The 23,244-nt window shown below is 52.5% G+C and overlaps 5 protein-coding genes across 5 annotated transcripts; 3 read left to right on the plus strand and 2 right to left on the minus strand.

Annotated features, from left to right (window-relative positions):
- Positions 1-580: 580 nt before the first annotated feature.
- On the minus strand, positions 581-2,798 carry HER10_EVM0005550 (methyltransferase; the record flags this gene model as incomplete). The annotated part of the gene is made up of 8 exons (XM_035475163.1): positions 581-901; positions 984-1,139; positions 1,194-1,364; positions 1,417-1,688; positions 1,744-2,082; positions 2,146-2,201; positions 2,273-2,331; positions 2,700-2,798. 8 exons carry the CDS (start codon positions 2,796-2,798, stop codon positions 767-769), a joined length of 1,287 nt encoding a protein of 428 aa, XP_035332646.1. The 3' UTR covers positions 581-766.
- Positions 2,799-10,430: 7,632 nt separating this feature from the next.
- On the plus strand, positions 10,431-12,912 carry HER10_EVM0001636 (uncharacterized protein). The gene is made up of 2 exons (XM_035471379.1): positions 10,431-11,402; positions 11,469-12,912. The coding sequence occupies exons 1-2, from the start codon at positions 10,917-10,919 to the stop codon at positions 12,660-12,662; spliced, it is 1,680 nt and encodes a 559-aa protein (XP_035332189.1). The 5' UTR covers positions 10,431-10,916; the 3' UTR covers positions 12,663-12,912.
- A 1,152-nt stretch (positions 12,913-14,064) lies between these two features.
- On the minus strand, positions 14,065-14,851 carry HER10_EVM0005315 (uncharacterized protein; the record flags this gene model as incomplete). Its single annotated transcript, XM_035474936.1, has 2 exons — positions 14,065-14,572; positions 14,754-14,851. 2 exons carry the CDS (start codon positions 14,849-14,851, stop codon positions 14,065-14,067), a joined length of 606 nt encoding a protein of 201 aa, XP_035332606.1.
- A 1,597-nt stretch (positions 14,852-16,448) lies between these two features.
- HER10_EVM0010822 (ABC transporter) lies at positions 16,449-22,133 on the plus strand (the record flags this gene model as incomplete). The annotated part of the gene is made up of 13 exons (XM_035480270.1): positions 16,449-16,493; positions 17,427-18,462; positions 18,518-18,751; positions 18,804-19,543; positions 19,607-19,769; positions 19,832-20,170; positions 20,226-20,349; positions 20,407-20,478; positions 20,532-20,582; positions 20,650-20,714; positions 20,776-21,360; positions 21,403-21,856; positions 21,911-22,133. 13 exons carry the CDS (start codon positions 16,449-16,451, stop codon positions 22,131-22,133), a joined length of 4,131 nt encoding a protein of 1,376 aa, XP_035333295.1.
- Positions 22,134-22,503: 370 nt separating this feature from the next.
- Positions 22,504-23,226, plus strand: HER10_EVM0001437 (ABC transporter; the record flags this gene model as incomplete). The annotated part of the gene is made up of 2 exons (XM_035471184.1): positions 22,504-22,930; positions 22,967-23,226. 2 exons carry the CDS (start codon positions 22,504-22,506, stop codon positions 23,224-23,226), a joined length of 687 nt encoding a protein of 228 aa, XP_035332156.1.
- Positions 23,227-23,244: the final 18 nt, after the last annotated feature.

Genomic DNA, 23,244 nt, shown 5'->3' on the forward strand with positions numbered 1-23,244 from the left:
CCAAACAATTGGTAAACCGGTAAGTCACTCTCTATATCCAACGAAAACTGGCAATAGTTGGTATGACGAACGTTCATGGCTTCACATATTCCTTGGGGCGTATAGTACAAATCTCCTAGTTTCCTGAGGCCTGGAAGAAAAGACGGTAACAGCCGTCAGGCTAGAATCAGCGATTCGCGTGTTTTTTTAGTCAGGTGATGTCGCCTATCCAAGAGAATTTGATGGGATCTGGACAGCCTGACAGAAGAGAATTGGAAGACTGTCTGCAGTATTCGCTTGGAAACCAGCCACTACCATTACCCGGAAAACTTACTGTAGGGTTTCTCTATACTGTATTGTTCCACATCGGAGTGCCATAGCTTATGGGTGACAAATATAGTCAAATAGAATGAAGCCTTAAGTTTCGGGTGATTCCCCGTAGAGCCAGACGATCATCCATCCGGGTGTCAGTTTCTTTGCAATATCACGAGAATACTGCACTCCATCATCGTCGGCGTATATAGTTACTTCTCTGAAACCGAGGTCTGTGAGATGATCTTGGACGTCCTTCTTTCATCATCTCGCTCCTCGCGACAACAGCCTCTAATTTCTTTCCGAACTCTTTCACTTGATCCCCGCGCTCAATCTCATCGTCTTTTGAATTGTGGGAAAGAAAAGCCTTTTTGCATGAGTAGTAATGCTTCTCACTCCCTTGTTGTCGTCTATATCAACGTCAAGTATTCCATGCCTAGCCCTTAAGGCTTAAACGATGTTCACAATTGTAATTTCATGTCCTGAGCTGTGTCTCTACAAATTCGACACTCGCACCACCAATAAATGACAGTGTGTCATTCAGCGTCATCTTTTCGTCTCGTAGGAACGTCGAAAGTACCTTTAGGGAAAGGTTTTGCAAGTTCATGTCCTATAGAGTAGTGAGACCCTGTGATATCTGAAGTACTATTCTTTGGAATAGACTTTTCACGGATATAGATTGTAGGGCTTACGTTATAAACCTCAGCCAAGATGTAGTGACAGCGAAGAAATGCTGCGTTGGGCAGGTTCTCATCACCATTGTGCGTACTAAACTGAACTGTGGGAGGCAGGATCCCTCTGAGATAGAACCGTTTGGCAGAACCAAACCATTGGATGGCATATTGATTCTAAGTAAGTTAGACACATAGATGTTTCGAATTACAGCTCATTGCAGAACTTACTCGGACGCCTGTGGACTTGAAAGCCATCTTCAGCTTTCTAAACTGTTTTTGCAGCGTGTCCATCAACGTCATAACATTTGGAAGCTGGTTTATGCTTTCAGAAGCAATTGCTCCTTGAAGGTCGGTGAAATATCGATGATACGCGAGCCAAATTGTGGCAATATTCACCGTCTACAGCATGGTGTAAGCATTCTAGTCACCCCATTTTTACAGGGATACCTACTTGGGTATAACTACCGTTGGTAGTGAAGAGAGAGAAAGGAATGCAATGTGCACACTTAGTGCTGCATATATCTCCCTCAGAAGGCTCCTCCCATGGATCGGACCAGTATTGGCTGATCATGCACTTCCCGCCGTCTCTTTTCAGACACTCGTTTCTCAGTGCCGCGTCTCTCGATACTGTTTCAACTTCGTGCAAAGAGCTTTGTATCTCAGTCTGAGCGTCTTCATCCACCGGCTGGGAGATGAGTCCCTTTCCTCTTCCACGAGCGAGCACTATTAGGTCAGTTATTAATTTGAATACGTATCATATAGATGATTTGTTACTCACTAGGCTTAAGCAGCGCGTCGATTAAATGGTTTCTGAGAGCGCGGAGTTTGTCTGGCTCATTTTGGTATAAATAAACCTCCGCCGCAAGAGTGGTGAGGCCGTTGCCCTCGAGCCGACGTAGAAAAATCTTCAACACTTGGTCGGTATCGTCGGACTGATCGCACGGGACGTAATCATCGCAAATGTGAAGCGCTACTGTTACTCCTGGTCGAGCCACCGAGTCGTCTCCGAGAGTTGTAAGCCTTTCCTCTATGAGGGCTCCATCAATCTCGGGATGTTCCGAGACTGGCATCGTGAATGGCAGCTGCTTTCCCTTAGACTGGATGATTCCAGATGTGTCTGTCGTTGAAAAGAATTCCGTGAGGCTACGTCGACTGATGACGTCGGCACATAGTTACGTACCTCTCATGAGTGCAGAACCAGCAAGGTGCGCAACTTCTCCAGGTTCTCGAACTAAGCTGAAACTTTGACAAACTTACCATAGCCTGATTATCAAGGGGCGCAAATTTCGACATTTTGAATGATGCACAGCTTGTGTATGATATCTAGGAGTCTCACTACGTCGTCTTCGGGGCTCACTTCATCTACCTAGTATACTACCTAAAAACAAACAGATATGACGATTGTAGTGCTGAATGATGTTGAAGAAGAGCGTTTGAAGTTCCTTAACAGTCCAGTCTGTCTCGGAGTCTTTCTGTTCGAATGTTGGAATACTGCTCATAGATCGGTCCAGAGCCGTCAAGTCATCTGTAAGAAGTTGATGCAGCAGCGAACAGAACATTCCCATGATGCTCTGCTGCATGAGGGTTCCAGGTCGCCAGAAAGAGTGTAACATTACAGCCACGCCAGGGCACCACACTTCGAGAGCGCTTCTAGTCCGCAAGTCGGTTATGATAAATCCCATCAGCGTAGACTTCCCCGAGCCGGGTTTCACACTGCACCAGAATATTGGGTACCAGATTTGAGCCAGTTGATGCAAGAGATCCGGTGATTTCTCGAATCTTGGGCCACTGAAGTGCGCTTCGTGGCCTCATTCGCGGTCTCGTCAGGGGCATCATCCTCGAAGATTCTCCTGAAGCGTTTGGCGCCTGTGTCTTTTTTTCCTGGTACGCTGCTCGAATCTTCGAGAGATCTCAGGCCGTCTGCAGTTATCCATTGGTAGGTACCTCCACATGATTCGACCACGTGGGTCTTCTGGCGTTTGTTCGCGTCCGGGAATTTGAAGCTCCCAAGGAAACGTCGCCAATGACAATGTGCCGAGCGAGAAGTGATGCCTCAAGTATAAGCTGTAGACTCACACGCCATGTAACCTCATCTAAATCCATTCATCCTTTCCATCTCCATTCAACCAAACCGACCCTTGGAAAATCCAACATGGCCAGCCAAACCGCCATAAACACATCACCGCATCCCCATTGTCGTCACCACCAGACTCAAAAATGGCAGATGCCAAGACTCCTCCAAGCCCTTGCATCTTTCGCCACTTTTAACCGACGACTACCGGCAGGAAAACGGGGAGCCGGGGGACGGACCCGAACCAGAAGTATTAGGCAAGCACGACAAGGTAAAGCAGTTAGACCAAAAAGCGCCACCCGACAAACAAAAGCTGCAGCTGAGCCGATTTAGAAAAGTCGAGCTTGCTGTTGGCATCGTCATTGAGCTGCAGTGTCACTGATAGACCTTACGGCAGGCTCTCTTGAAAGACTCAAGAGTCACGGGATCGCAGAGAATGCACGTAGATCGGTTAGTTCAATTGGCGATTCCTCTGATCTTCACAGTCCTGCGACAAGTAGATTGAAAAAGACTGGACTATTCTAAGCATTGATCGGGAATTGATTTACAGAAGATTGGTTATTCTAGCTCCTCTGAGTGGCGGGAAAGAATCTGCACCGGGCACTAACAAACACCAACCCCGCAATCGAGAACCGACCATGACAGAAGCGTGTTGCTAGTCCGACGGCCAGACAAAGGGAGCTTCTGTAGTGTCAAACCCTCGTCTGGGACTTGGAAGTCGGCGCACACTCGCGCGTGACCTAACTCTTTGTGAAGAATTCTTATGCTGGAGAGGCTGTGTAAGAAGGGGAGAAGCACCGCACAGCACCGGTCCAACCACTCGGTTTGCCCATCGTGCCCGCCTGTCGCCTGTGAAACCTGAGATCCTAATTGAGTAGCTATGCAGCCATTGAGTGCCCAAAGTCTTTCTGCGGCTCCAAGGCAAAAGCACGGCCATTGGATGGTAGCAAAAGAATCGGGTGGCTGATCCTACGACCTGTGCGCTTCTAGCTGGCAGGTGACAAGCCACGAGGGAATTCGATTGGCTTGATGCTTCAATAGCTCAGTTCTTCTGCAATTGAACACCTCGACTTGGCGCGCTGCGGCGCTTTAATGGCGGCTACCCCAGATCTGCATTGTCTCAATGATCGAACCAGTCATCACGACAAAGAGGACCTCAACCCCGCGAGTTGAGAGACGGTGAAGTTGGAAGATGGGTGGGATTGGCGGGAGGCAAAGGTTAGATAGGTACCAGAGCGGCACTCGGGTGAGGGCTACGTAGCGGTGCGGCACTGCGGAAGGCCAACGGAGCCGGCTGCCGGTCGAGATCAGTCCATACCAAAGGTGTTAGTCAACAGCTCCCATTAGTCGGCGGGTTGGTGACAGGTCAGTGACGACGACAAGTTCCGAGGTTCGATGGCGGTGGTGCCGGACAGGGGTCGAGCTCGGACCTGGGCACAGCTGCACCTGACTACCACGCTAGAATCCGGTGGTTTGGATTCATTTACACTACCTATCGATCGTTAGCTTTGGCGGCCAAGAGGACGGGCATTTGGAATGGGGGAAGAGACAACGATCGTGCGTGCACGGCGCCAGCATCATCAGCCAACACCAAAGACGCGGGTCGGCGTTGCCACCCAAGGGCCCTGCGACTCACGTGTCCCGAGAACTCGGGATGGGCTGGGGACGGCCTGGTTGCTGGGATGGGCGTGCAGCGTACGGCAGCCTGTGCTTTTCTTGTGTTCATGACGGCCCCGTGCGAGCAAAACAGCGGATGAACTTCAGGTCTGGGTCGAGACATCACGTGATGAACATCGTGTGAGGTTCCCAGTCCACGCTTCAGGCTGTGTTAGCAAGTCTCCAGCAGAGATCTTGGGGGTAATTTTTCTTTCTTGGAAGTGTCCACCAGGGGTAGCAGGGGTGTTTAATGATACGTTCTCCGCAGTGGGGATAGAGTCTGGATGTTCGTGGTTTTGCTGGAGAGAAAAATCCTTCCGAGCGGAGACCGACACCGTGCCCGCGTCCGGAGACCCCGTGGAGTGACAGAGTTTGCGGTGCGGTGACAGTCTGTCGGTCTATTGGTACCGGTCTGGCGGTTTGTAAGCTTCTTCGTATCTGTAGTTCAAGTTCCGAGACGAACGGTGCGTCAGAGATCAGGCGGCCGGCGAAAACGCGGTCGTTTTACCAGTTTCCCACGGGGAAGAACAAAGAGGAGTCCTGGAGAAGAAGCACGAGGGCGGTGGGCTGGGGAAAAGAATCGAGACCAAGCCCAAACTCGGCCGAAAGCCGAGGCGATGAAGCACTGAAGCAGTCAAGGCAAGGCGACGCGCCAGTGTTGACAGGCCGCTGTCGTGATTTCGGGCATGGTTGGATGGGGCCGTCATCAAAGACGGGCCGATATCACGGCCGTGACAGGTAAAAGTAAGCACCTGGGTACGGAGGCCGACCAGGGATGGCTCGGAAGGCACCCACTGGCGAACAAGCGCCGGGGGGAGGGAGCCCAAGTCTGGAGCGCCGGGGAGGGAAAACTTGTTGGTCATTCGGACTTTGGGCCCTCTTAACAGCAACGCGCGCTGACTCGGGTGGGGTAGTGGTACGACGTGACTCTTTCGATTATAGGCGGTGACCTCGTAAGGACGGCTGTTGTGTACGGCTCATTGAACTGAACGATGAGCACGGAGCCCCGAAAGCACCCGCGGAATCAGACGAGCAAGCGCGCGATCTGGCGGAAGCAACGTCGTGATTGGGTACCGGCTTCGTGAAGCTGAAGATATGGGGTTGCTTGGAGACCCCGATATCTCCAGGCGGAGAGAAAGAGAGACAGACGGCGTCTGAAAGTGCATGTGAGGCGATCCACAACGGACAGGAACTCGGCCAAATTGGACACCAAGACGAAGTGTCTACCATAGTAGACTCCGAATAGAGAGATCTGTAGGTAGTTAGCGCATCGAGTACCACCGAGCATTGTCCCATTTGGGGCCGGGGCCGGGGGATTGGAGGGAGAGATGATGGGGAAACTTGGGGGAAGAAAAAAAAAAGTTGGATGGGATGGGGAGAAGTTGGGGGAGGGCGTGAAAGTGCGGGATGAAGATGGGATGGATTGAATGGGGTTGCATCCATCTCATGCAGTCCGGATAGCGAGATGCAGCGGCTAGCAAAGCTACTGTAGTTGTATAAGTAGGTTTTGGCGAGGTTGAATGGCCCGAATAGCTTCAAATAACCGTCTAAGCGAGTTCGATTGTAGGTGTTGAAGTCTGAAGATAAGATGGCTTAGTTGAGCCAAGAACAGTCAAGCGAGCTTCACACAAAAGCGTCGAGAGCTCAAGCGTAAGGCGTTGTAGCTTGTGGTAAGGTATCCGCGGATAGGGAGAGACGTGTTGGAGGGCTGCAGGAGAGCATGCGGGAGAGCCCTTGGGGCTCCAACGTTGCGGCTTGGACTAGGGTGGCCCTTAGGATCGGAATCCATACCTACCTACGGAGTACTTGTAAGTTGTTCGTACAGCGAGCGTACCGGCCGACATGTGCCCATCTCATCACGAACGAATGACATGGCGGATGTCGGCGGCTGAAGAGACATGGCGCTGAACCAGATGGTCCGTCGAACGACGACAGTGGAGATGTTTGTCCAGGGAGCGGCAAGGGAAGAAAAGCCACACGGGCGCCTCGTGTCTCGATTGCTGACAGTTAGAGACCGCAATGCTGCCGTGATGTCTGAGTCCAGCCGCAGATTCACCACCCAATCTCAGCGCATCGCATCGTGTCGCAAAGCATCGCCAGTCACGGGGGGCCCTGTCGCAGAGGCACAACTAAGGTACCTAAGGTAAGGTAGGTAGTAGAGAAGGGCGCGCCAGAGTCGGACGCAGGCCGCCTGCGCGAACGAATTAGTGATGCATCATCCAATTGCCTGACTGAAAGACGCGCCGACGTGGAAGGCTGCGAGCAAGTCAAGGCAAGACATTGGCAATTCCTTACGAAGACTTTCTTCCTTCTCGGAAGGATGACGGGGCAACAGGGACCGGGGGGTTCTGGGTGTGTCATGTTTGGGGATTGACATCTGGGCGAATCGGAGGGAGGAACCGGTGGCTCACCAGACCAAGACTCAAAAGGAAGGGCCACATCTTCCCCCAGGTGTCAGGACTCAGGGAAAGAAGGGAGGCGGCGAAGCCAATGAGCGCCACACAAAAGTGGCCGGGGAAGATACTTCGGTACTTTGCCGGTACGTATCTTAAAGATTGCTGTGGAGTGACAGTCTGGCACCAACTGGCAAGAACTACCTAAAGTACCTTCAAGATTGGACCTGACCTTCCATTGGGACGGCGCTGGACGCTTGTTGCCTGCCTCTTCGGCGCTTCTATGGCGCTTTCCCCAAGTCCCTATGCCAAAAGTCTCCAGTCTGCTTCTCCACGGGGGCACCTTTTTTCAATGGAATTATGGAATTATGGGAATTCCTTACTTTTAATCGTTGGGCCCACGGGACAGGTTCATGTCGGATAAAGAATACCCCTCGGGGACCCCACCAAACGCGGGTGAAAGTAACCCGAATGAAGATAATCGGGAGTTTTAGGGGGAGAAAACTCTGACACTCTTGTTCTGTAGGCCGTTTGTTGGTGAAAATTCTGAAATTGCATGAAGCGATCGTGAGATTCAGGAGGTCATCAAACGTAAGCAGGTAACTGCACCTCCAAATTAGTCCACATACAGTCAAACACTCATACCAAAGCCATGTCAAACGGTGACGATGACTTGGCCAGGACCACTAGGCAAGAAAAGGAGAAGGCATGTCATCACTGGACCACGGCCACCGGGCGCTTGGCCAGAAACGGGCGCATTTCATCAAGTCTGCCGTTGTCTGCTAGGAGCCTAGGACTACCTACAGTACCTACTGCATGCCTGGCCCATGTTCGCCGTCGCCGCTTTCCTTCCCTTCCGCGTTCCCCTCCCTGCGGCGTAGATGAGTAGTGTCGAGTCGATGACATTCTTGGGCGTCCATGGAGCCATGTGCGTCCTCAACTCTGGAAACTCTGGAGTCTGGAGAGAGAGAGGCGCGCGTCTTGGTATGCAGATTATCGCTGCATGAGCTCGGGGCCAAGCTCGGCACGTTCAGACTTGGCGCACAGCTGGCCCCCTCCCCCGCCGCAGTCCTGCGCCGGCCATGGCCCATGGGGGAGGCAAAGTGTCACGCATTTCCAGACTCCAAGACCTCTCCAAGCCAGGGTTGCGTGCGGGCGATTCGTCTATTCGGCGCTTGTTGCGATGCAAGCGATGAAAGCGTATCGAACTACTCTCGTCAGGATCGTCAAATGACCTCGAAACGACCGGTCCGACGAGGTGACACTTTCCGCGTTTAGACTTTGGGGATTCCAGCGCATCGTTTTCGGTGTGCAGGGTGTAAGGTAGGTATTCAATTAGACATCTTGCACACTCATGAGATTGCAACCAAAGACAGACGCGCCGGGTCGCGACTTGGAATCTCTTGCTGCAGCCTACCACAAGTTCAGAACTGCCCACCAACAAACAGCGGCCGAGACCACCCGTTCGTCTGGTCTGTTTGCTTGATCTCCAGTTGACAGATTCTTTGTCAGACCCGACAGCCCGAGCCGAAGGGTCGAGACCGGACCCAGATCAGCAGAGCCCCAGTGCTTTTTTCCTCGAATTTTCATCGACCTGTTCCAACACGAGCCGAACACCGGGTGAAAATAGCAGTAAACGGATGGAACACGAACAGAGAAAAATCGTGTCGTGTCCCGTGCCCACGCTCTTCTCCGGCGCAGCGCAAAAGACCTGAACTGCCAGAACATGGGCGAACAGCAGAGCCGGGAGCGGTCAAGGGTCTGGATCGAGCCTAGCGTCGATTCATCAGTAAAAAAAGGATGACCAAGTCTCCAGGGCCCCGCCCCGCAAAACGCCACGCGACGGCGAGACAACGGCGAAATCCATTTCCCCAGCTTTTTTTTTTCTTCCTCTTGGTCTCTTTTCTGCTAGGGGCATTTCGGGGGGGCCTTGGTGCTTGGGAAAGAAACCCCGTGACCCGGTGGCTGCGCTCTCCATGTTGGGCACGAAAGGGGGGTCCCCAGGGGGCCAGACAGCTGAAGACTGGAGTCCCCGGGCCAGTGTGGTCTCCCCCAGTTATTGTTCCCCAGTGGCTAATTTTCACGTCCAATTCCAATAATCGTGTGTGCTAACAATCTATGAAATGATTTCCCCCCTTTGACTTGTCATCCCCTCCGGCTCTCAGTTTTCCAAATGTTTTAGCGCTTGTAGTGGACTGCCGGTCATCGCGCGCCACTGACGAGTCAATCTGTCCACCAAGGTAGTGGGCATCGGCCGCTAAACTACTCTTTCCCCCTCTGCTGCGGTCATGGCTAGTGAGGCCGTGTTCAGTCCAGATCCGCCTGGAATTGATGATCTGATGGTTTTGGTCCACTTGGAGTCATTGAATTCTTACCAAGTGGACGCTGCTTCTGCTCGATTTCCAATTCATTTCCGTTCATGTACCTTTTGTATGTGCTACAGGAGCATTCAGTACCTTACATTTGCAGTCTTCTTTTGCTAAGGAGTCGCTTGTTCCTTCCGGCCCGTCTAGCATACCTATCTTAATATCACTCGTCGGCTGCCGTGGCAGGTGCTCGCTCCCCTCCAGTGGACGGAAGTCCTAAAAAGTCAATGGCAATTGGGGAAGTGCCTCTTCAACCACGGCGTCCTTGTTTCCCCAAATGCTCGCTCCAACATTGACAAGAATTGAATGCGCAAACAAACAGACCACAAATTAGGGTGGCATGCACCTTGAGCTCTCCATATTCATCCTCGTACCTGAAGAGCAAGTACGACCGCAATGCTGAATGGCACCTTGAGGTAGCTATCGTCAGGTGAGTAAAGAACCGAACCAAGGAATGGAAGGAAGGAATTCAAGTACCTTCCTGCCCAAGGACTATTGTGGGAGACGGGAGGTACCTCCCACATCGCCCGCTAACCTGGACGGGGAGCAGTTCCTTCCATGTACCCTTGGTGCCTTGTACCTCTCTTGGTCTCTCTCTCTCTCTTTCTCTCTTTCTCATGACTGTTTGGCTGCCACCCCCGTCGTCCTTCCCTCCTTCCCCGTGGCCTGCCCGCCCCGCGGCCCCTTCCCAACTCGTCGGGAGTCCCCTTCCCACCCCCCCTCGTACGCCGTACCTTCTTCTTAGTCTTCCACCCCTCCCCTTCCCCCTCGGCCTCCACGCCTGCCCAAAAGTTATCGGCCCTATTAAGCATGAGCTAGCAGGAGCTTCAATATGGGGACGGCTAACCAACGGGGCTAACCCAATGGGAGCTCGTTCTCGATGAACTGTGACCTGCAGACCCTCGGAATGGGGAGATGAAGCACCACACACACACACACTCACACTTCCAACACTCGTCTTCACCACGTCCGTACGGCATAGGGATAGGCATAGGCGTAGTAGTGTAAGGTCTTCATCGACAACACGGCAGCCTGCTCTGCTCTGTTTGACTCTGACTGACCCATACGCATCCGCCTGGCCTGTCGTCTCATTCTCATTCCCCATTCCGGACCCAAGTCTTGGTGTCACACCCCCCTCCCCTAGTAAGCTATCTCCAATTCCCCCCCAGTTCTCAGTCCCCAGTCCATCAGTCGGTACTACCACACACACCCCCATGCCAGACAGGCGGACTGACACGGACGCAGTTGCGTAGCATTACCTTTACCTTTGCACCTTCCTGGACGTGACACCAAGACTGATAAAAGGTCCTCGTCTCGCCCTCACTTTCTCACTTACTCCCCTCCCTTCCTCACGAGCTTCCTCGCCAACAACTCTTCCGACAAGCTTCCTCTCGTCCCTTTCCCATACAATCAGCTCGGATCATCGCCAAGCTCCCGAGGCGAACAACAACAGCAACAACCTCCAATGGAGAAAGAAACCGGCGTTACGCGCGAGCCCGTCCAGGGCCTCGCCGTCACCGACAATGTCGACCAGATTGAGGCTCCCGTCACATGGAAGGCCTACCTGATCTGCGCCTTTGCCTCCTTTGGAGGTATCTTCTTCGGATACGACTCCGGTTACATCAACGGTGTCCTGGGTTCCATCAACTTCATCGAGGCCGTTGAGGGCAAGGGTGCCACCGCCATTGGCGAGTCTGACACCTCCCTCATCGTCTCTATTCTTTCCTGCGGTACTTTCTTTGGTGCTCTCATTGCCGGTGACGTTGCCGACTGGATGGGACGCAAGTGGACTGTCATTCTCGGCTGCTTCATCTACATGATCGGTGTCGTCATTCAGATGATCACTGGTGTCGGTTCCTCCCCTCTCGCTCCCATCGTTACCGGTCGTCTCATTGCCGGTATCGGTGTGGGTTTCGAGTCCGCCGTTGTCATTCTGTACATGTCTGAGATTGTAAGCTTTTCACACTCGCGCCCTGACGAATTATTCCCAGAGTATTCCACTAACACAACTTCATAGTCTCCCAAGAAGGTTCGTGGCGCTCTCGTCGCCGGATACCAATTCTGCATCACCATTGGTCTTCTCCTGGCTGCTTGCGTCGTCTACGGCACCAAGGACCGCACCGACACTGGCGCCTACCGCATCCCCATCGCCATTCAGTTCCCCTGGGCTCTGATCCTTGGTGGTGGACTCATGCTGTTCCCTGACTCCCCCAGATACTTTGTCAAGAAGGGCAGACTCGCCGATGCCGCCGCCTCCCTTTCCAAGCTTCGTGGCCAGCCCGAGAACTCTGAGTACATCCAGGTCGAGCTTGCTGAGATCGTCGCCAACGAGGAGTACGAGCGCCAGCTCATCCCCTCTGCCACCTGGTTCGGCTCATGGGCCAACTGCTTCAGCGGTTCCCTCTTCAAGGCCAACTCCAACCTGCGCAAGACCATTCTCGGTACTTCCCTCCAGATGATGCAGCAGTGGACCGGTGTCAACTTCATCTTCTACTACTCGACTCCTTTCCTCCAGTCCACCGGTGCCATCAGCAACACCTTCTTGATCTCCCTGGTCTTCACCCTCGTCAACGTCTGCTCCACTCCCTTGTCCTTCTGGACTGTTGAGCGCTTCGGTCGCCGCACCATCCTTCTCTGGGGTGCTGCTGGTATGACCATCTGCCAGTTCCTCGTTGCCATCATTGGTGTCACTGTCGGTTTCAACCACACCCACCCGGACCCCAACGATGCCACCAAGAGCATCGCCAACAACATTCCCGCCGTCAACGCCCAGATTGCCTTCATCGCCATCTTCATCTTCTGGTTCGCCTCTACCTGGGGACCCGGTGCCTGGATTCTCATTGGTGAGGTCTTCCCTCTGCCCATCCGCTCCCGCGGTGTTGCTCTGTCCACTGCCTCCAACTGGCTCTGGAACACCATCATTGCCGTCATCACCCCCTACATGGTCGGTGAGAAGCGTGGCAACCTCAAGTCATCCGTCTTCTTCGTCTGGGGTGGTCTCTGCACCTGCGCCCTGGTCTACACCTACTTCTTGGTTCCCGAAACCAAGGGCCTGTCCCTGGAGCAGGTTGACAAGATGATGGAGGAGACCACTCCTCGCACTTCCGCCAAGTGGAAGCCCCATGAGACCTTCGCCTCCCAGGTCGCCCGCAACGGCGTCCTCGACAAGGTCCACGTCGACAACATTGAGCGTCGCACTTCCAACGTCTAAGTGCGCGTCTATCTAATGTCCATTTTCACTTTTATCTATACCCCTAGTATACTACCCGTCTTACCGGGTGAATAACCTGGGAGGCACCTCTGAAGTTGGGTCCCATTTGGACGCATCTTAACAACTTGTAATGCGAAATGTTGATGTGGAATGCATGGCGTGTGGGGGATAACATAGTCGTCACGATTGTGACTAGCTTACACTACCGCTCAAAGATAACTGTTAATACAACTAAAAAAGTTGAACACGATACTCTCTACATTTGTTTTCTAAGTGATTGCTTGGCGGCCTGGGTTTAATACGGTGAGTAGCAGCATCCTTGCAGAGTAATGAGAGTGCATTCATTATTCATGCACCCTTCTGGGTACCTTTTCTGGCACCACTAGTGTGGCACTCCGGCGGGTTGAGGCTTCGGCAAATCATGGTCTTACCTGGACTGGGACAAGTTGAGCGGGTCACGGATCTCTTGGCTGCATTCTGCAGGGACGGGGCTCCCGAATTGCAAGCTGCTGTGTACACTTACGGGTACCAGGACACTTTTCGAGGTTCGTGGACACCATGACGAGATTGTGCGGGTGATGTCATATGACTCTTTGGATGTTTATAACTGAAATGGATTGGAAAGTGTCTTTGGGTGCAGGCGCATGCGTGCTTCGTTGTGGGTGCTGGAAGGTAAACGTCCAGGGTGGTCACCAACCTTCCGCGTGGGAACGCCTCATGTGTCTGTTACATGAGAAGGTGGAATGGCTGGCTCTAGTCACCATCAATACTAAGATTTCGATTGCTCTGGAGATTTCCCAACCGGGTTCACTGGTTTTCTTTGGTTCGGGTGCTCTTCTCAGCCTCCTCACAGGCGAGTTCAGGTCTGTCACTGGTATGCCTAACTCGTATTCACGCCGCACTGTCTAAGCAAGCTTGCAGTGGTAGTGGTGAGTACTTTTCAGGCCTCAGAGAGTCTTCGTACTTGATTCCTTTCCGAGGGCGGAAAGAGAGAGCTTCCCTCAGGACGTATGTCGAGTAATTAGGAGATGGATGATCCTCAATTGGCCGTCATTGAGCGTGCCCTTGATTCAAGGTCTACCCCGAGGGATGCGTGTCATAGTTAACCCTGTGGAGAGTGGTTTGGCCAGCCCAGAATTACTTCTTCAACGCGTTTTCGCCAGCCCCTACTTATTGTGCGGCATCATGTTGCCCGAATCAATTTCCTATCACTTTCTAAACGTACCCAAAGTGTGCGGACGACCAGTTTTCCGGGACTATATGATACCGCCGCCATTTCTCGCAAGGACTTGATCGATAGACATGTGATTCGAACGCCCGGTGCCCTTCATGCAGAAAGAAGAAGCCTTCCATGTACCTATATCTGAGTTAAACTCGAGCGCCACGCGGCGCCCAAGGTGCCTCAAACCGCCACCCCGGAGCCCACCTTTTGCTGCACTCTGTGGAAGAGCCGCTGGAGCGTCTCCCGCATGCGCTCGAGATCACGCGCCTCTCTGCCCCATCGACCGAGAACTCTCAGCGCAAGCCGCACGAGAGAGTCCCAGTTAGAGGGCGGCTCCACAGGATGGGTCCCTGCCGCGACGACCGCGAGGACCATGACGGCGCAGGAGAATGCGCGGCGGGCGACGAACCAGCTTCCGCCGTGACGGTGGTGGTGCGCCGTTTTGACGATCATGGCGGCGCAGGTGTCGACGGCTTTTTGAGCGAGGTGGATTACGCGCGGGTTCGTCGGGTGCCGCTGGCTCTGGTCGTGTTGGCCACGGCCCCAGGTTCCGTGGAGAGCACAGTAGAGGAGCGGGCGGAGGGTTGATTCGCGCCATCCTTGGAAGCGACCTTGGAGATAGAATGCGAGTTCGTTTTCTGGGTAGTCGTGTTCGGTAAATTGGATCAGGGGCGGAAGATGGAAGTGTCTGGGAGACGTGTAAGTTCGGCATTCGGCTGGGGTGGTTGCTGTGCTGAATTCCTCGGAGATTTATTCGCGGTGCTTCGAAATCCGCCAAGACTGGGGAAATCAAGTGGAGGACTCGATTTGGGGGTACAGGGAAGGACTCCGTCCGGATAACATGGGAAGGCGGGGCAGAAGTAACTAACAATTGCGAAATTTCCTTTTCAAACTCATCGTATTGTCGGATTAATAAATCCTCGTTCCTCAGCCAGTAGGCTTCGCCTTTTCGGTATAACACAGACATGGTGTTTTTGATCGTTCGCCGGAGGGAGATCTCGGCGAGGTAGTAAAGCCAACTGCGTTCTTCTTCCAGGCGTTGTTGGGAGTCTGAGAATGGGGACCAGGCGTAGTCCGAGGGATTCGCGGGTGCCTCGTTGACGCCGATGGTGCATACCGCTGCCGTGGAGAGTGTCGAAGGAGGCGCAGGGAAGGAGTCTGGGTAGGTGAAGTCCTCTAGGCCGCTTGGTCGGAGGCCCAAAGTCGGGAGGATCTCGCTACTTTGGTCAGCGGAAATACCTTCACCGTGTGGAGACAGAGAGGAGGTGGAGGCTACTCACTTCTCAGCCTTGAAGCAAGACCAAAACAGTCGTTGCTCAAGGGGCTGTGTCGGCTCTTCCCGTCCACTGGGCCCCCTCCACGGCCGTCGTCCTCGCCGGAGCAGGTGAGCTTGCAGTCTTGTCGAGGCCTGCTGGATGTAAAAGCAGGCTCGTAGCGGCCGCAGGCGGCACTTCTCGTACATGGAGGCCAGGAACAGACATTGTATGTCAAGGATGGAGGGACCTAGAAGACCGATGCGTTTGGATGCTGCGACGTAGTACGCCTCTGCGATGCTGCAGTCCTGTGGTTCAAGTATTGGCGGGAGAGGGGTCTCTGAAACGTCGATTGAGGTCATGGTAGTGGTTTCTCGCGGTGGGACCCAGGGAGTTGTTAGACTTGCCAAGGCGCAGGCGAGAAGCTGTTGGTTGTAATTAGTTGCTAGGGACGCTAAAGGGGTATTGAGGCTCTTACCACAAGACAGGATGGAGCATCCCACTTGATGCCGTATTCTGTTGTTTGTTTGGCGTAGGCTATAAGTTCGTTGCTCTCGAGAATCGGGTTACGGGGATGGACATGTGTGAGAAACTTCCGGCAAAGGGGGACGAAAGCATCTTCTTGGATACCTGATCCGTTGACCGTTGAGGAATTGCTGGGCAGGTCTACACCATTATCGATCATGTCGGTGCCGAATTCTAGAATGAATGATTCTATTCGTGCGTCGTCCTCTGGTACGATGCCTTCGAAGATAGGCCACCGGAGCATAGACTCGCAGCGGAGGGCCGAGTACAGCGTGCGGGTAGCTTCTTCGCGATGCTGGTCATGATCTTCCATGAAGTAACCATGAGGCTCACTGTTTTCCCCAAACTGATGAACCTTGGTCCCGCCTGTTTGATGGGTTTCCGCCTGAGGTACGTCAGCTTCCACCGACGCCGGCTGGTCTTTCGAGAGGCTTCTTGTTCTCTGCAGCAAGTGTTTGATCTCATCTAGTCTTTCCAAGATGACTGAACTAGCGATGCCTTCATCTTGAGCCTGGCCAGCACTAACTGCCATCTCTCTTCCTTCTTCATCTTCCCCTTCGTCGCCGTACACGCAGGTCGCATGGTGATGTCGACAGAACCCGCACACCGGATGGACGTTATCGCATTTCGTCTTGCGAAGACGGCAGAACTGGCACGCTGTTGCTGCGCGTTTTCTTCGCGTGAGATGGGTTGCTGTTTGCGTTACACGTCGTTTCTTGTTTGGTGGGCCGGCTCTGGTTGAGACCGGTGGAGGTAGACTTTCCACTTCTGGTGATGCTGATTGTGATGAAGAAGCTGCAGATGCAGCTATCACCGTGGACGACGTGCGACGTTGGCGTGTGCGTTGCGAGACTGCGTTGTCGTTGCTGATGAGATCAGGAACGCGCATGTTTGCGTGCGTCAGTTTCGGGCCGGTAGGTGTCCGGGTCAGTGGTGGACGATCCGGGGAAAGTACCTTCGGGTACGGGTGCTTGCCTGAGGGCGTGGTGGACGTTCCGGATTCTGGTCCTCCGAGTGGAGAACCGAGGGACGGAGGAAAGAGGGGCCCATCAATCACGACATCGGCACCCCCAGTTCCCTCCTCAATTCGCGTCCCCATTGTTTGGCCCCAATTTCTTAACTCTTATTTCCGCCGCCATTCTTGTCCATTCCTAAGATGGCGATTTTTTGCACTCATTATGGCGGGACCCGCTTCTCGGGTCCGGGACGCGACGACATAAGCAATGCATATTCGGGTCAATACCGATTCGATGGTGTCCAATCAGCGGCTATGTGAACCGGATTGACCTGCCTCACTGAGCATAGCACAGCTATCATTTGGAAAGTGAAGGGTCTGATGTAAGACGTTTGTTCGCGTACATGGTGTCACAAGACGAAAGTCCCTTACACAGCTGCGAGGCTTGAAATACTGGGCTGATCCGCATTCATTGTGAAAGTCCGGGAAGTTGGACTGAGTTGATCGCAATATATCCACAAAACCCGAATCTATGGCGACCAACACCAGTTGTCATTTGGGCAGCGATGGTCAATTCGGCCCTCGGATCGACTACAACTGTCGCCACTTTGACTTTACTCTTCTTTTCGAAGATGCCATCTTTCACATTATCCCTTCGGCAGTATTTCTCCTGCTCATTCCATTTCGAATATTTTCCATTGCACGGACACCAGTGAAAGTAGCCACTTACAGACTTGCCATCTGCAAATTGGTGGGTCTCGACTCGAGGAACTCACTTCATCCATCTCAAGATACTAACACTGATGTAGGCTCTCTTGAGCATCTTGACTGTACTTCATCTCAGTTTTGTCGTAATTAACATCAGGACCTTAGCCCCCGGCACGCCAACCTCACTGGCAGCGGGAATTCTCAACTTCATCGCCGTTTTCGCCGCCACTTTTCACTCGTTCCTCGAAGACCAACGCTCCACTCGTCCATCCGACTTGCTCATACTCTACTTCTCAGCCTCTGCCATACTCTCACTACCGCGTCTCAGAACGTTATGGCTCATCACCAGTGCCGGAGCGCCCAGAGGTCTCTGGACTGCCATCATCGTTCTCACCATCCTAGTCGTTCCCTTGGAGTCCATCGGCAAGAAGCGATTCTTGCGAACAGAGTACCGGGCTCTTACAAAAGAGGAAGAAACTGGCTTCTGGGGCCGCAGCTTCTTCACCTGGCTTATGCCTTTCTTCCGTCTCGGCTACTCGCGGGTCATTCACATCCGGGATATGCCGGAGGTTGACAAAGACTTAGCTGGAGATAGAGCAGGAGCAAGCCTCGAGGCAGCGTGGTCGAAGCGCAAAGGGCAGAAGTATCATGCTTTGATCCGCTCCGGCTTTCACGCATATCGCGGGACTCTCTTCGCCGGCGTCATAACACGTCTCTTTCTCACTGCGTTCACGTTTTGCCAGCCATTCCTCATCACGGCGACAGTGAAATACATGCAGACGCCCAAGACGCCACAGTCTGAGAGATATGGGCAAGCACTTGTCGGGGCATATGTTCTTACGTACCTCGGTCTAGCGGTCTCCCGAGCTGCATTTTCCCGCCACCAGTTCCGCTTCACGACGATGCTTCGAGCCGGGCTGATGTCCATGATATTCAGACAAACTATCTCTCTCAAAGCAGATGACTTGAAAGATAGTGCTGCGGTTACTTTGATGGGCACAGATATCGAACGCATCGTACTCACGTTCAACAACCTTCATCAGATTTGGGCTGCGGTTCTGGAAGTTGGCATCGCAATATTCCTCCTGCAACGTCAAATAGCCTCTGCATCTGTAGTGCCAGTCGTAATTTCTATTGGTAGGTTGTCCACGAACTGAACTCTGCTCCGCAACGCTGACGGAGTTGTCACAAGTCTGCGCTTTTGGCGTCATCCCAGTCTCTAAGACCATTGGAAGGGCACAAACGGCCTGGATTGAACGTTTACAGAAGCGAGTAGCAGTCACAGCCTCAATGCTGGGAGATATGAAGTCTATCAAAATGCTGGGTCTCTCAGGCGTGTTGTCAACCACTATCACAGAGCTGCGACGTGTCGAGTTAAGGACCTCTGAGAAGTTTCGCAAATTAGTACTCTCTCAGATTCTTGTTTGCAAGTTCCTCTGTATCATTGAGCTGCTATTTCAAAGCTAACCTTTTCGCAGCAAATCTTCCTGTCGAATTTGCGCCATTCGCGACATTTGTCATCTACAGTATAATCGCAGTCATCACCAAAGATCAAACACTGACGACAACGAATGCCTTCACTGCTCTGTCTTTAATCGGCCTCTTGACAGAACCACTTTTGCTATTCTGCCAATTCGTGCCTAACATTGTACAAGGGGTGGCTTGCTTCAAGCGCATCGAAATATTTTGTCTGAAAGTGCACGAAGGATCACTGCGGGAACACCCAACACCTCCATCGCGCTCATCAGTCACCACCTTGAACAGGACAAGCATCGAGCTCGCGGATCATTCAACGCAAAAGTCATCGGAAGTAATGATAATCTCGTTCTGCAATGCAAAGATCTCCTGGTCGCCTGATTCAGACACAGTCTTTAAAGACCTATCCTTGACGATAAAGAAAGGCATCACTATGGTAGTAGGCCCTGTTGGATGCGGAAAGTCTTGCCTGATGGAGAGTATCCTCGGAGAGACATCACATAGCGCCGGGACCAGAGAGTGCATGGCTCATGGTATCGCCTACTGCGCGCAGACTCCGTGGATGATGAACGACACCGTGAGAAGGAACATCACTGGTGGCTTCGATCATGATCCGAAATGGTTCGACCAAGTCTTGTGGCTGTGCTCCTTGACTGATGACGTCAAGAATATGCCTGGAGGAGAGTTGTACAACATTGGCAGTAACGGTGTCGGCTTGAGCGGAGGACAGCGACAGCGTGTGGTGAGTTGGGAACCCCTTCCTTTCGCAAGGCACAAGTATGGCCATGTCTGACGTTCTCGCAAGGCACTCGCTCGCGCGGTCTACTCCAGACACCGAGTTATAGTTCTCGATGACATCTTCGGCGGCCTTGATTCCAAAAGTGTCAGCCAGATCTCAAGCCGTCTCTTCAGCAAGGATGGTCACTTCCGCCGGAACGATATCTCCGTCATTCTTGCGACTCACACCAGTAAGACTGCCCACGGGGAGAAGTTGACAGCAACTCGGAGGCTTTCAGCTAACGACACACAGGTGCCCTAATTCGACATGCAGATGAGTTAATCGTTCTTGCCGATGGTGAAGTCCTGAGTCAGGGCCCATATCAACAGGTCCTTGCTAGCTCGCCTGACTTTATCACAAAATCGAGATCAGAAGATAACGATAATCTTCAGAGCGGTGAAGATTTGGAGCAAGCTGAGGAGGCTTTGAAACCCACACACATCCAAAGGACCCTGGATGCCGAGGAAGATAGACTGCGCCAAAACGGTTCTTGGTCAGTTTACAAGTACTACTTCGAGCGAGCTGGTTGGCTGGTAGTTGGCGCGTTCGTCTTCGCCACTTTCACCGAGGCGTTTTGCAGCGGGTTTACAAGTACGTTCTTGGGGAATCATACGAATTGCTCATATCGCTCTAACGTGCGTCTCAGATATCTGGTTTCAATGGTGGGTAGAAGCCAACGAAAAACGGCCAAATGACAACCTCGGCATGTATCTTGGGGTTTACGCCCTTCTCTTCGCGATGGCGTGCATTGGGCTTTCTGTGGAATGCTGGTAAGACCTGAGAGAACTTGATTTCTAAGGTTCGGTGCCGCTGACCATTCTTGGCAGGCTCCTCTTCATACGCATCATCAGCGCGACAGCCATGAGCCTACATGGCGATTTACTGCACACAAGCTTGAGGTAGCGCGAGAACCGACCCCTTTCTGCTGTCGCATGTGTTGACACTATCTTAGAGCACCTCTTAGCTTTTTCCAGTCCACTGATACAGGTTCAATCACCAACAGGTACGTGTGCCTTATAGCGACGTCTTACTTTGTAGTTGAACGTAAGTCTGACCGCTTCGTACTCTAGATTCAGCCAGGATCTCAATCTGGTTGATGTGACTCTTCCGTCCAACGCCATTAACTTTGCCTCGAGTAAGTTTTCTCTCTTCAACACCTTTCTAGCTACTCTTTTGCTGAGCTAACTCTTTTAAAGATGCTTGCGCCTGCATCGTGAAGCTCATCATACTATGTGTCATGGGCAAGTACTTGGCGACATCCGTGCCTCTTCTAGTGGGTGTGCTCTTCTTCGTTCAACGATACTATCTCCGCACTTCTCGCCAAGTCCGTCTCCTCGACATCGAAGCCAAGGCCCCAATCTACACCCACTTTCTTGAAACACTTAAGGGCGTTGCCACTATTCGCGCCTACCAATGGCAGGAGAACTTTGAGGAGCAGGCGACAAAACTCCTGAATACGTCACAGAAACCCCACTACATGCTGGCCTGTATCCAACAATGGCTCGCGCTCGTTCTGGATCTCGTTGTCGGGGCTCTAGCTCTCATCATCGTCAGCATGGCAACTTCCATTACCGATAAGTTTTCTCCTGGAGCAATTGGTGTGTCTATGGTCTTGGTCCTGGGGTTCAACAATTCTCTTGCGACCACAATCAAGAATTGGACTGCTCTGGAAACTTCCATCGGTGCTGTGGCCAGAATAAGAGAGTTTGCACAGACAACGCCTTCCGAGGAGCGTGAGCTGGGAAGCTCCGGTGTCCCTCCTGAAAGGTGGCCAATGCAAGGTCACATCGACTTTGAGAACGTCACTGCGAGATATACCAAAGACGGAGACGCAACTCTGAAAAGCTTGTCACTTTCAATATCATCCGGTCAGAAGATTGCAGTCTGCGGGCCATCAGGCAGCGGCAAGACCTCATTTGTTCTCTCACTTCTTCAGATGATTGAAGTTACTGACGGGAAGATTTCTATCGATGGCATCGATCTCGAAGGTCTGGAGAGAGCGGAAGTACGTTCACGAATCAACGTCATACCCCAGGAGCCATTCTTCATCCCGGGCAGCGTCCGCTTCAACTTGGATCCACACTCCCGCGAAAGTAGTGACACGATTAAAGCAGCACTCGATAAAGTTGGCCTCCTGGGTAAGATCGGAATGGCAGGTGGTCTAGACAGTGAACTAGATGCCGATGGGTTCTCAGTAGGGGAAAGACAACTTCTAGCATTGACGCGCGCCCTTGTTGAAAAGAGCCAAATCTTGATCTTGGATGAAGCTACAAGCAGGTATGGACTTTTCCCCAACACTCATAGACCATCCATCGACTAACCTCGGTTCAGCGTCGACCAAGACACGGAAGATAAGATGCAGCGAATTATTGGGGAAGAGTTCTCAGAGCAGACTGTAATCTCTGTTATACACCGTCTGAGATTCATCGAAAAGTATGATCGGGTACTCCTCTTGAAACAGGGAGAGGTCGTGGAGTGGGATACCCCCGATGCCTTGCTAGCGACTGATTCCGAGTTCAAGAAGCTGCTGTCAGCTACGCAAACTTTGCATTGAGAAACAGGTATCAGGATAGGTACATAGTAGAGATACTAGGCAATTTCACAAGTTGGTTCACTAGGGTAATTTGCACTGGATTTGAAAATCCACCTTGACTTAGCGGTATAATTTGAGGTACGACCAAGACGGACGGCAGGAAGGCAACAGCCGGCTGATCCATGCTCCGTCCCGAAAGGCTCGGATAAGTTATGGGTCAACATGGTGCGGGGTACGTCGGTGATTGATAACGGTGCTTAGGACCAGCGACGGAAAGTTGATGTCAATATTCAGGGAAAAATCACACATGTAGAACTCTTGATTACGATCAAGCAACGAAAGCAAATCCAATCGCGGGCAAATTCAAGTCTTCATCGAAACTCCCCTGGACATGGCGCGGAAGATTCGATTAGGAATCATCACGCCCTCTTCCAATACTAGCCTCGAACCTCTCACACAAGCCATCATCTCCGGGCTTCCGGATGTCACAGTTCACTTTTCTCGTTTTCGAGTCCTGAAGATCAGCCTAGATGACGATGGGCTTGACCAATTTCAGACCGATAACTTGATCTCAGCCGCGCAGCTTTTGGCCGATGCCGAGGTTGACATGATCGGTTGGAGTGGTACCTCGTCGGGTTGGCTGGGGTTTGAAGCCGACGAGAGGTTGTGTACAGCTATCACTGCGGCAACAGGAATTCCCGCGACGACTTCTGTTCTCGCGCTGAACAAGGCCTTGCAGAAGTTTGACGTCAAAGATCTTGGCTTGGTCACTCCTTACACAGATGCTGTCCAGGAAGCCATCATTCGGAACTATTCACGTGTCGGAGTGAGCTGCCAAAAAGAACGGCATCTAGGCCTTACGGTGAACTCATCTTTTGGCCGCGTCGACGAAACTACGTTAGACGGTCTCGTGAGCGCTGTGGCGGCTCAGAGACCAGAAGCAATAGCAATATTCTGCACAAATTTGAGAGCAGCTCAGAGGGTGGCTTTCTGGGAGGACAAGCATGACATTCTCGTACTTGACACCGTTATCACAGTCATTTGGGATATGCTGCGAGAATCCAAGATTGATATGAAACACTTGGGTGATTGGGGAAAATTGTTCTCAAAGTAGTAAAGGCTAGTGACTGTT

The sequence above is a fragment of the Colletotrichum scovillei genome, assembly GCF_011075155.1.
Source record: "Colletotrichum scovillei strain TJNH1 chromosome Unknown Contig00006, whole genome shotgun sequence".
Classification (NCBI taxonomy): domain Eukaryota; kingdom Fungi; phylum Ascomycota; class Sordariomycetes; order Glomerellales; family Glomerellaceae; genus Colletotrichum; species Colletotrichum scovillei.

Bases quoted from the DNA above. Each gene is read 5' to 3' on its own strand.
- HER10_EVM0001636 (XM_035471379.1), top strand. From the start codon at position 10,917: ATGGAGAAAGAAACCGGCGTTACGCGCGAGCCCGTCCAGGGCCTCGCC. The intron at 11,403-11,468 runs GTAAGCTTTTCA...ACAACTTCATAG, and splicing joins TTCTGTACATGTCTGAGATT to TCTCCCAAGAAGGTTCGTGG.